Consider the following 11,892-nt stretch of genomic DNA (forward strand, 5'->3'; position numbering starts at 1 on the left):
ATTAGGAAGTGATCACTTTTTTTTTCTTTTTACATTTTAACAACTGTGACAGTTTCCTGTTTTGTGAATGGATGCGGCCGCTGTTTGCGGTCGCGTCCATTTACTCCAGGCAGTGCGATTGGGTAGAGGACCACTCGGTCCTCTTCCCCAATCACCCAGCACGGGAACCAGACGGAAATGGCGGCGGTAGCGGCGCGGACACGTGCGGAGCGGCGGCGGGAACGCGCGACCTATTAAAACGTCATGTTGCCGTTAATAGGCGAAAGCATGAAGTTTTAATACGTATGTTTGTCATTAAATGGTTAAATATCCTGGTTTTAGCATCAGAAACACTTCCTATATATTGCTGGATATTGATATGTAGCCCTGCCTTCCCACTAAGGCTTAGCCGAGGCTGTTTATTATACAGAATTCATCACCCACAGCATTCTGGGAGACCAGAGGTCTTATGTACTGGCTTTACAACTTTCAGTAAACAAACATTCTGCAGAGATCGCCTGACAGGACTAAAGATGTTGCTGCTTGCGATAAATGTAATCAGGCAGAGGAAAGATTTTACAATGGGCAAAAAGTAACCTCTTTAAGTGCTAAACACAATAAAAAAAAAACTGTACATTCCCTTTAAAATCCTCTGTAGCAGTTGATTAGTTTTTGGTTTTTTTTTGAAATTCCAAAAACTGTTTCGAATCGAATTTTGCTTCATAGCGCATTTCTAAACAGTGTGTGGGATAGGGAGTACATCACCATAGAGATTGTTCATGCTATGAAAAATAATGTACACATTAAAGAGACACGGAAGCGAAAAAAAATTATGATATAATGAATTGGTTGTTTAGTACGGACAATTACTAGAACATTAGTAGCAAAGAAAATATTCTCATATTTTTATTTTCAGTTATATAGTGTTTTTTATAACATTGCATCATTCTCTAACATTTGCAGTTTACACACTACTCAGCATTCTAATGTTTTTACAGTGCAGGCTTGTGAACTTTTGGACTGTCCTCTGCAGGAAAAAAAAAACAATACAGTGACAGACAGTTGAGATAACAAGCTTCAGAAGACAGAGCTCTCTGCGACTTTGAAAGTTGTGGCACTAAATGGCTCTTTTGCATAGATAACAACTGGAATTTCTTAACTCTCACTGGAAACAATATTAGACTCATATCTCTGCTCCTAATGTTTTACTTCTTAGCTGTACTACACATCAAAATCATATCATAAGTTTTTTTTTGCTTCAGTGTCTCTTTTAAAGAGGAACTCCAGTGAAAATAATGTAATAAAAAAAGTGCTTCATTTTTACAATAATTATGTATAAATGATTTAGTCAGTGTGTGCCCAATGTAAAATCTTTCCTCTCCCAGATTCACATTCTGACATTTATTACATGGTGACATTGTTACTGTGGGCAGGTTATTTAGCTGTTTCTAGCTGTTAGACAGCTGTAAACAGCCATTTCCTGTCTGTGAACATTGTTACATTGTGGCAGTTTGCCAGGAGTACCGCAATATTCAGAGCCTCTTGTAGGAGGGGTTTCAGCACAAAATTAGTCACACAGCGCCCCCTGATGGTCTGTTTGTGAAAATCATTCTATTTCTCATGTAAAAGGGGGTATCCGCTACTGATTGGGATAAAGTTCAATTCTTGGTTGGAGTTTCTCTTTAAATGTGCAGACTATGCGCTGCGTTATGCCAGCGTCTTAGTGCGACCGTTATGCAACTCACATAGGGCCCAATCCAATTTACTTTTTCTCCTAAGATTTCTACTAGGTGACATTTTCACAACTTTTTCAATTGCAGAGTGCTGAAAAGTTATTTTAAACAGAAGATGAAAAATGTTCTCCTAGGAGAAAACTTAAAGTAAACCTCTGAGATTTAAAATGCAAAAAAAAACAGATACTTACTTTGGTAGAGGAAAGCCTCTGGATCCTACCTACCTTCTATCTCATGTGGCTCCAGCACTGGGACCCTGACGAGTGACCTCCCAGTGCCTCCGCAGTAGCACCATCCCGCTCGGGCTCTGTCCAAACCCAATTGGATCCTTGCTACTGTGCAGGCAGCTTGTTTTGGCCTAGCTTTTCTGAAGAAAGCTGAGCAGTTTGTGCACATGTGCAAGCGTTCAGCAGTGGGAAGGTTTTTTTTGATGGTTCCAGTGCTGGAGTGGGCCTGCGGAGGAGGACAAGGGTAGACTCTTTAGGATCCAGAGGCTTCTCCCTGCCGAGGTGAGTACCCCTTAAGTGTGCCTGAGGGAAACTTCAGGTACACTTTAAAGACATCCGAGGTGACAAGTGACATTATGAGATAGATGTGTGCATGTACAGTGCCAAGCACACAAATAACTATGCTGGGTCCCTTCTTTTCTTTCTCTGCCTGACAGAGTTACAAATTAGGTATGCAAGTGACAGTTTCTGGCTGGGTCGGGACCGGGTTGAACTATAGCATAACCCTCACTGATAGGGAATTACAGCTATAAAACACTTTCCTGTCACTAAATGGCTTTTGAGAGGAGGAAAGAGATAAAAAGGATCAATAATTCATATATTTGAGTTCCATTATACTTTTTGCGTATGTCATTGAGAAGAGGCCATGAAACAGTAAAAACGTAAAAAGTAGATTTAAATATAAAATAAAAACAAAAAAAGGGTCGTTTTTAGGAGAAGTATGATAGATACAATTGTTTATCTCATTAGTTTATTTTCACCTCAGTTGTGCTTTAAGACAAAAAGTTAAAGTGGACCCAAATTAAAAATACAAGATTTCAGAAATAAAATCTATTTTCTAAATTATAATAATAAATAGCAGCCTTTTTTCAGCTGCATGATGACAAATATAAGATATTTTACATTTATTGGAGGAACCCCTGCCTTCCTTTCATATTGCCGGGACAGAATCTGGCAGACTGGTGGAGTAGGTGGTGTCCGGCAAAGGAGGAATTGCTAATGGCTGCCACCTGTATAACCCTAGTTATGAAAAGAGAAGGGTGAAAAGCATGCACTGAAATGCTCATAGGCTTGAAGGAGAGTTTATTTATCTTTGTATGTGTCAGAGTGGTGCAACTAAATATTTTGAATTAAAAAAATGTTTGGTTTGGGTCCGCTTTAATTGGTTTAGGCCCATAGTGTACTTAGCCTTAGGCAACCATTAAATACCATCTAAATCCTAATTCCAATAATATAACTCGTCTCTTTTCATCTCCATTCATTTGAAAAATCCAGTCAGGTGCACAGGAAATAGTACCTGATGGTGTGATTCGGTTCTAGGAGTGAATGCAAAATGTCACATTTCTTTCCATAAATGACTCCCACAGTTTTGGTCTTTTCCAGAATCCACAAGTCACACCTTTTTCTCTCGCGAAGACTTAAAGTCTAGCACACGCCAGTGCCTTGGAGACAAAAGGTGTTAGCGCTTTAGGATACGAATAAAATCCCCAGGATGGAAAACACATTGTTTTGCTTTCATGCGTCAGTAGAAAATATCTCAGAAAACTAATTTAAAAAAATTAAACAAAAAAACTTTTTAAACCTTTCTGCTTTTGGCACGTGGCACAAGTCAGCAGGACTTTACCGTAAAAGTTTATGGGTTTTTATGCACACAGCTCAAAGCGTGGGGGATTCGGTGAGTTTACTCAAGCAGCTTTGTGTCCAGGGCTCATAAAGAACTTTCTGACCCCTGGAAAGATGGGCTGCCTTGCAGACTACGATAATGTTCAACTTATTGCCTTCTTTTATTTCCCCCCATTACATTCCGCTTTATCAAAAACAGACTTGTGTGTGGTTTTCATGAACCAATTACTTTTTCAGTTTGTTTTATAAGAGGCGTGCTGTGAAAATATGACCGTTTTTAACACACAGAAAATGAAATATCCGTGTTGCATTAAAAAATGAGAGAGGGCTTTGGTTGGCGCAACAAATATTTTGCAGCGTATATGCTAGCGAAGTTACCATTAACAGCGACCATATGTGCGCGCACTGCTGTGGAATTCTATACATGAAGCCGTGCCGACATTTCTACAGCAGCCAGTGCACATGAGAGTAATAGAGACACTTAGTCAATGGCAGCAGTGGAACTTCTGGTAGAGTAGCACACAATGGGCTCGATTCACAAAGCGGTGCTAACCCAGTTAGAGACTTTAGGCGTGATAACCATTGCACCACGCTGGTGAAAAGCTAAGTTTAGATAAGTGTAGATAGCGTGCAAAGTCCCGCACGCAAAGCAGCGCCATTAAACTCTATGCGAAGTGCACCAGACTTTGCTAGCGCAAAACTTTTGATCAGCTGTGCATTGCGGTGCTAACGCAGTTGGGCCCATATGCAATTCACTTTTTCACCTGAGTTTTCTCCTAGGTGATATTTTTAAAATTGTCAATAAAATGCCCTTAAAGCCCCCAGAAGGCAAGAAAATGCTCAAAATAATTTTGATAGTACTTTTTCACCAACTTTTTTGGGCTTTTTTAGTTGAAAAATACTGGAAAGTTATTTAAAATCAAAGATTAAAAATTATCTCCTAGGAGAAAACTCAGGTGAAAAAGAGAATTGCATATGGCCCTTGGTGCTTAAACTTATCATGCCTAAACTTATCACACCTAAACTTATCATGCCTAAACTTATCACACCTAAACTTATCACACCTAAACTTATCATGCCTAAACTGAGTTTAGGCATGATAAAGGGCTTTTCACCAGCGTGCTAACTGTTAGCACCGCTTTGTGAATCAGGCCCAAAGAGTACTGGTTTTCAATGTGGTTGATGTTAGTGTGGGATCTTAAAGTGGATCTGTAACAAACATAAACAAACCAGCCCCTGGGGGGTACTTACCATCGGAAGGGGGGAAGCCTCTGGATCATAATGAGGCTTCCCCCATCCTCTTCAACCTCCAGGATCCAGCTCTGGCAACCCCCCCTCACCCCCCCCCCCCAAAAAAAAAATCAGCCGACAAGCTTGTTGGCTGTGGTGCAGGCGCAGCAGCGACTGCAATATTTACCTACCACGCTCCAGTGCACGCGCAGTAGCGCTTTCTGATTGTCTCTGGCGGAAATAGCTGAGCCCGATCAGGTTCTCTCTACTGCGTCTCCGCAACCTCAGGTGAGTTAGCATTCAGACTTTTTATTTAACTTGATTTGGCAACATCAGGCAAGACTACTCTAACATTTTTTATCCAATGAAATATTTGTTCTGAAAGAGTCCAAGGCGTGCTGACACTTGAAGAGCTGAAAAGTGGTCCTCATACAGAAGTTGCAGAAAAGCTAAATTTAAACAAAACTCTGTGCGGGGATTAAAATAGAGTTTTATTTATCCGGGGCTTCTTCCAGACCCCTGCAGTCTGTCAGGCCCCTCGGAGTCCTCCTGGTCCCCTCAGCTGTGACACTGTCCCCTCCAAAAGATCACCAACTGTGCATGTGCGGCCCTAGCTGCACGCCTCCGTGATCATTCTTCCGTGGCTGGGAGCATTCTGGGTATGCACAGTTTTTACGAACTGTGCTTTCAGGAGGCTAAACACTTGGAAGGGGACAGCAGCAGAACAGAGGGGACCGAAAGGAAACCGAAAGACCTGATAGAAAAGAAGAAGCCCTGATAAGTAAAACTCCACTTTTTTGCATCGCCTCGAGTATCTTTAAAGTTACTCTGAACATTATTCGAAACATTCCATGGTAATTTAACTAGAAAATGAGATGTCCTTAACAATCAATCAGAAATTACCTTCAGCAGTCAAACCACTTAGAGCACTGAAATCATTTATTTGCATTCATTCTGTGTCAGATGTGGAAGATTCTGATTTACCTTAAAAAAAAAAAAAAAAAACCAGAAAGCTAACAAATGAATTCTGTTTTGTTTTAGATACTATGGAGTCTGGACCAAATAAATGCCAAAGGTGAGTACCGCGGATTGAAGTCATATTCATATCTAGTGTTTATTTTTATCGTCACGTTTTATACCTCTGTCGCGTTCTACGAGTGCAATGCAAACACTGATGGCGGACGCTAAATACTCACCAATTGGCGGAGGAAGATGGATCCAGTGACTTCTCCCTGACAATGAGCGCTCCACGATCCAAGCAAATGGGATTCAAGGGAACGTGGTACTTTGCGCGGAATCATCAGGGATCTTAAAGATCCGATTCACTGCAACGGTCGTTATCACCGCGCAACAATTAACAACGTTTGTGTGATCACGTGCCTGTATCCACGTAACGCCGGTCGTCAAAAAATCGTCGGGATTTACCTAGCCTACCTAGCCGCACTGCATCACTTCTGCTTGCAGTTGCGTCACTTCCGCATATCCCAATGCAGAGGTAAATGGATGAGACGGGACGCGGATACGGGTGGACCCAGCTGTGCGAGATCACTCCGCATAACCAGCACGCAGTGGAAATTGTTCCATTGGTCTGCATTGATTACAGTTCGGCCGTGGTGCGATGCGGCTATGTAGCCACATCGCACTGCGTACAGTGGGGAGGTGCCCTAATGCACACAACTTGCAATGGCACTCGTAGAACTTACCATCTGATCACCACTTTTCAGTGGTTGCAATGATTGCCTGTCTTTTTAAACGTTTTAAAAGCATGCAGGTATATCTCATGAACATTTTCCCTATCAAAAATAAGTGTCAAATACTGTATGTTACATGCAAAAAAAAACCCACAGTGTAGTGTCCTCTCTCAAGCGAATCCGAGATGAAAAACTAACTATAACAAGTAACGTGTCTATATATCTTATCTAAAGTTTAGATAGTTTACACAGCATATCTAGCTGCAAACATCTTCAAAAGTTTATGATTATTTATTCCTGTGATACAATGAGGGCAGCCACGATCTGTTTGTCACATTGTCACAGGCTGAGGGCTGGAGATGCTATCAGCTTGCCTGTGTGTAAATTCAGTCCCCTCTCCTCCTCCCCTCTGCCTCTGAAATCTCTGGCTAGTAACCTCCTCCTGCCCAGACTGAGCTCCCATAAGCCCTTGCTACAGTGCCAAGGCACAAAAGGAGCTGTGGGCGATCCTTGTTTAGTTTATAGGGAATTAGAGTAATAAAACAAAACAAAAAAAGTATTTGGCTTGAGGAAGGCCCTATAAACTATATGAAAGGAACACATTTATGCAATGAGTAAAAGTTTATCTTGGATCCACTTTAAGAGTGATACACCACTTCATCACCCAGTACCAATCCACCTGGCTTTTAACATTGAGTGGTCGGTACCTTGCAAAAGTGATTATTTTAGGGTATTATCCATACCTTTTTTTGCACTCTCAGAGGGAGTGAGCACTTTATTCTTAACATCGCAGCAAGGATGCTTTGCAAACAGTTCAAGGCTTTCCACCCCATTCCCCCTCTTTGCAAGGTACCCATGTAAACTTTTATGTTGCCTTTATCGACTATACCATCCTTCGTGATTAATGAAGGAGTTAATAGGGATGGGTGGAGTTACACTGTATTTCCCACAACTTGTATTTTCCGTGGACCAATCAACTGAATGGCCAGCTCATCTGCATATTGTATGCGCAAGCAAAAATTGCCATATCGTGAAAATGGGAACTTTATGTTTATATAAAAGTGCAAACAAAATATTGTTTAAAATAAATATAAACAAAAGATTTAAAATTATCTCCTAGGAGAAAACTAAGGAGAAAAAGTGAATTGAATAAGGGCTTTTGTTCCTCTGTGCAATGTGGTGGGTCGATAGTTTTTCATCTAAACTAGCCCGAATATGTGAAGATAGGATTGTTACTGTCATTTTACGATAAACCTTCTGACGTAGTTGTGTTTATTTCATTTAATCTAGTGCAGTTAATAAAAGAGTGGCCGGCAAAGATGAGACATACTGGCGGGAAATCAACGCGGCCATGGCTCTCACGAACCTTGCACAAGGAAAGGACAAACTTCAGGGGACCACCAGCTGCATCATTCAGAAATCCTCACACATATCAGAAGTGAAGACTGTCAAAGTGCCACTAATTCAGCAATATCAATGACTCGGGCTTGTCTGGATACCAGGAACTCAGTACTCTGGCCTGGCTACTGCCATAAGCATGTTTTGTCTTAGAACTTCAGAAGACTGTTGTAGCCAGTCCCACGAGACACGGACTCATAAGACACCTTCTCCAGCAGGTTCTAATGGACATGTACATTTTAATGTCTTACTTTTAAAAGAAAAAAAAAATAACAAGATACTAACTTATTTTACCCTACGGGAGCATAAATATTCTGCTTTTAAGTAAAACTGTTTGCCTTGCTATTACCATAAGTGCCTTGCCTTTCAGAAATAAGCTAGAACGTGGGCATAATATAAGATATTTATGCCTTAAATTATGAATGCCATACTGCTTGTCTTCTTTGTATTTAATCTTGGACTTCTTGCCATCAGGTTAGAGTAAAAACAAAAAAACGCCTGAATGCAAAGATGAACGTATTTTGTTGCCAAAAAAGGGAATTATGTACGGTGTTCTGTTGAGGGTGTTACGTTGAACCACCGAGGACTGAACACAAAGACAAGAGTTGCCTATGTGTCCATTCCAGAAGCCTTTCTTATTGAATCAGGAAAATTGCAGTAAAGTTAAAAGAGCTTTGTAACATTGTGAAAGCTTGTTACTAAAGTGTAAAATACATTATTTGTATTTTCACTGAGGGTTAAAAAAACTATTTTTACCAGGTTAGCAATGTACAATGTAATGTTGTTAAAAATGTTATCATAGATGCTAATCTCTTTCAGTTCAGAAGGTAGTGATACAATGAACCTGATTTATTAAAGCCCGAATAAAAAAAATTAAAGCACATCGCAAAGCATTGTAAAATAAAATATAAAATACATACATAAAATGTAGGTTTCTCCCAGAGTAAAATGCACTATAAATTACTTTTTTCCCATGTTGCTGTCAAAGTAGCTAGTGAAAATCAGACAGGTTTTGGACAAGTCCATCTCCTCATTAGGGCATTCTCTGGTATTGCTTTGTGTACAAAAAGCATTTACTGAATAGCAGGTTTTCAGTCCAGTGGCTGAAACAGTGTGCAAACAAGTAGGGAAGCTTGCCAGTATCTTGCCAGTATCTTTGTATAGATCCTTCCCAGGGGGTACTTTTGTAAAGAATAAAGGTAATAATACTTGGAATCCCCTAAGAGTAGATGGACTACTCCAAAATCTGACAGATCTGTAGTCTTTTAAATGCCTACTGTAAGTGGCAGCAACATAGTGAATAGGTAAATAATAGTTAATTTTACTCTGAAATAAATGTACATTGTCTTTTCAATTCACGATAGTTGTCTTTTAAGGCGTATACAGAAATCTCCAAGCATCTCCAATGGTGATATCATACGTGATCTAATAAACCTGAATTGGAGTTTTATGCATTGTTTGCTATTAGGTAGTAAAAGATGCAGCCCTCACCTGGGCCATGATAGAATGTTGTTGTTGTTTCTAAGGTTAGAAAAATAGCAGTAATGTAATTGCTGCCTTTGCTCACAGCAAGAACTTATTTTTCAACAAACTTGCACTGCCATGGATTTATCTAGAAATCACATAAAGAGAATGGGGAAGTTATTTTAAAGAGTAGATGAAAAATTATATCCTAGGAGAAAACTAATTTCATATGGGCCAATATAAATGTTTTTGAAAAAAGTATGTTCATATGGAAAATATACATGTATTTAGTCATTGATATTTTTTCATGTGCACCCAGCAGCCAACATCCCCATTCTCTTTATGCAGTTTCTACAGTTGGCATTTGGCATACTGTGCATGAGACCTTCTCTTCAGTTTTTCAGCGAGTGATTAGTTATCCTGTTTTTAGAGTTGTTATAGTTACAAATCATTCTCCAGTTGTAGATGCTGCATGCAACTGCAGTATCAAACCACTAATTAACTAACCTCTCAGCAACATCACTGCGATCTGATATGACTCAAGTGAGGGTGGCAAATATTATCCATGTATTAGCAATGTATTATTTTTTTCTTTGAAATATAAGCTGTGGATAGTGTAGAATAAGGATAAACAGGCAAGGGTTGCAGACAACAACAAAATTCCACCCAAATCTTCTAACACCTTTCCATACTACGGATAAGGGGATGAGAGTGAAATTCTATTTACTCTGTGGCAAAACTGAAACTAGTTGTTGGAAGACAGTGCTCCACACCCCTCTACGTATTCCTGATACTTCCTCACTCTGGCTGTGAAGGAGAAAGTGTCGGAAGCTAGAGGTGGCAACACGTAGTTTCAGTTTTACTTCAGACTAAACTGAAATTCACTCCCCCACTCATCCTTAGTGTGGAAAGGGGTTAGAAGGTTTTGGGGTGTTTGTTGTAACCTGAGCCTCCACTAAATAGCATTTTTGCCTCACTTTTTGTCCTCCAAAATGTGTCTGTAGCTCCGCCCCCTAAAGGAAGAGGTCATAGGTAGCTACTTCTCTAGGACCAATCCTGTGACCTCTTTCGAACAGAAGCAGGAAATCCAGACACCCGGTGAGCATTATAAAGTTTATTTACATTGTTGTAATTGCTCAGCCCCCTCAAAGCGCTGCAGAATCGCTTTTCAATGCAATTTTGCAGGGCAAATTGCGCTCAAAATGCAGCAAGTCCTGCAATTGCGATTTACCCTAATCTAGTGGGTTCCCAACCACTCACTTTCATTGGCAAAATGTTTTTAGGAATCACCAGCGATTGTAGGCAATCCCAAAATGCTGCCCAAAAAGACCTAGTTGGTAGCCCTAAGTGTTCCCATTCAATCTCAGTTACTCTTAAGCCTCATGTACACGCGTAGATGAGGCTCCGATGTTACTTATCAATCCAGCCGCTGATGCGGCTCGATTGATAACATCCGACAGGTCAGATCTTGCTACCACCGATTCCCTGCTCGTTCCCCGCGAGGGGACAATGGCAGGGAATCGAGCGGAAGATAAGCGGCGCGGGGACAAGCGGGTATCGAATCCGGCGCGGCGAGCGGGGACGCGCAAGAGGCGATCCGGCGGCTAATCGAGCCACCGGATCGGAACCTCATCTACGCGTGTAGATGAGGCTTAAGAGAGAGTTCCCGCTTCTAGTATGTACAGGAAGCAATGGAGATTTTGAAATTTGAGGACAGCAGTACAAATCCAAGAGGTTCTTAACTCACACTATCCTGTGCTATTTTTCCCTGGAATTTGGTTCTAGGTTTACTGGATCACTTTTCATAGAGATGCTTTAATAAATGGAGTTAATTTACTAAGATTGGAGAAGAGAACAGAACACCAGAAAAAATAAGTGATCGGGCAAACCTGGGTTGGATTTTTTTTTTAAAGCTCCACATATGTGGCAAAAAAGTAAACTTGGTTATAGCAGAATATAGTGAGTATTTCTGAATCCATTGACTTTTCTAAATGAATGATTCTAATTTCTTCTTTGAAAAGTGAATGTGTGCACACAGCAAGAAATTATCCTTAATTAATTAAGGACAGTGTAAATGTATTTTTTTTTTTAAAAGTCCTAACTGTGGTTTCATAAATGGTGCCCTACATTCAATCATTTACTCTCAGCAGTCCTCGTTATATTCTTATATGACCCAAGTGATGGTCATAGCCTTTTGCCCACCTAATAGTAGATTCTTCTTTTTTGTCAAAAAATACACTCCAGATTTGCTTAATCACTTATTTTCTTTTATGTCCCCCACCCTGAATAAATAAAGTCAATGGGGCTATTTTATAAAAAGTATTGCATACTGTTTTGGACATTTTTTCACAATATTTAAAATAAAATTTGATCTCTTTTCCTGCTTTTCTTCATTTGAAAAATCTGACACAAAAATGTCTTCATTTGTCACTTAATTTTCATACTATACAGACAGTCCCAAACGTACAAACGACTCGAGTTCAAAAGTTTCAGAGGTACAAACAAAGCTGTCTACTTGAATAAAATATACACTACTTTTTTTATTAC

General features: G+C 40.1%; 1 protein-coding gene across 3 annotated transcripts in view; it reads left to right on the forward strand.

Moving 5' to 3' along the window:
* Window positions 1–11,597, forward strand: part of MKX (mohawk homeobox) — a 164,943-nt gene extending 153,346 nt beyond the window's left edge. For 2 of the 3 annotated variants that reach the window (XM_068235728.1, XM_068235730.1), the window contains exons 6-7: window positions 5,834–5,867; window positions 7,774–11,597. In XM_068235728.1, coding sequence (XP_068091829.1) covers window positions 5,834–5,867; window positions 7,774–7,963 — 224 coding nt within the window. In that variant the 3' untranslated portion in view covers window positions 7,964–11,597. The remainder of the gene's footprint in view (window positions 1–5,833; window positions 5,868–7,773) is intronic. The other variant, XM_068235729.1, reaches the window with a different exon arrangement.
* Window positions 11,598–11,892: the final 295 nt, after the last annotated feature.

Source organism: Hyperolius riggenbachi, chromosome 5, assembly GCF_040937935.1.
Source record: "Hyperolius riggenbachi isolate aHypRig1 chromosome 5, aHypRig1.pri, whole genome shotgun sequence".
NCBI classification, from domain to species: Eukaryota; Metazoa; Chordata; class Amphibia; order Anura; family Hyperoliidae; genus Hyperolius; species Hyperolius riggenbachi.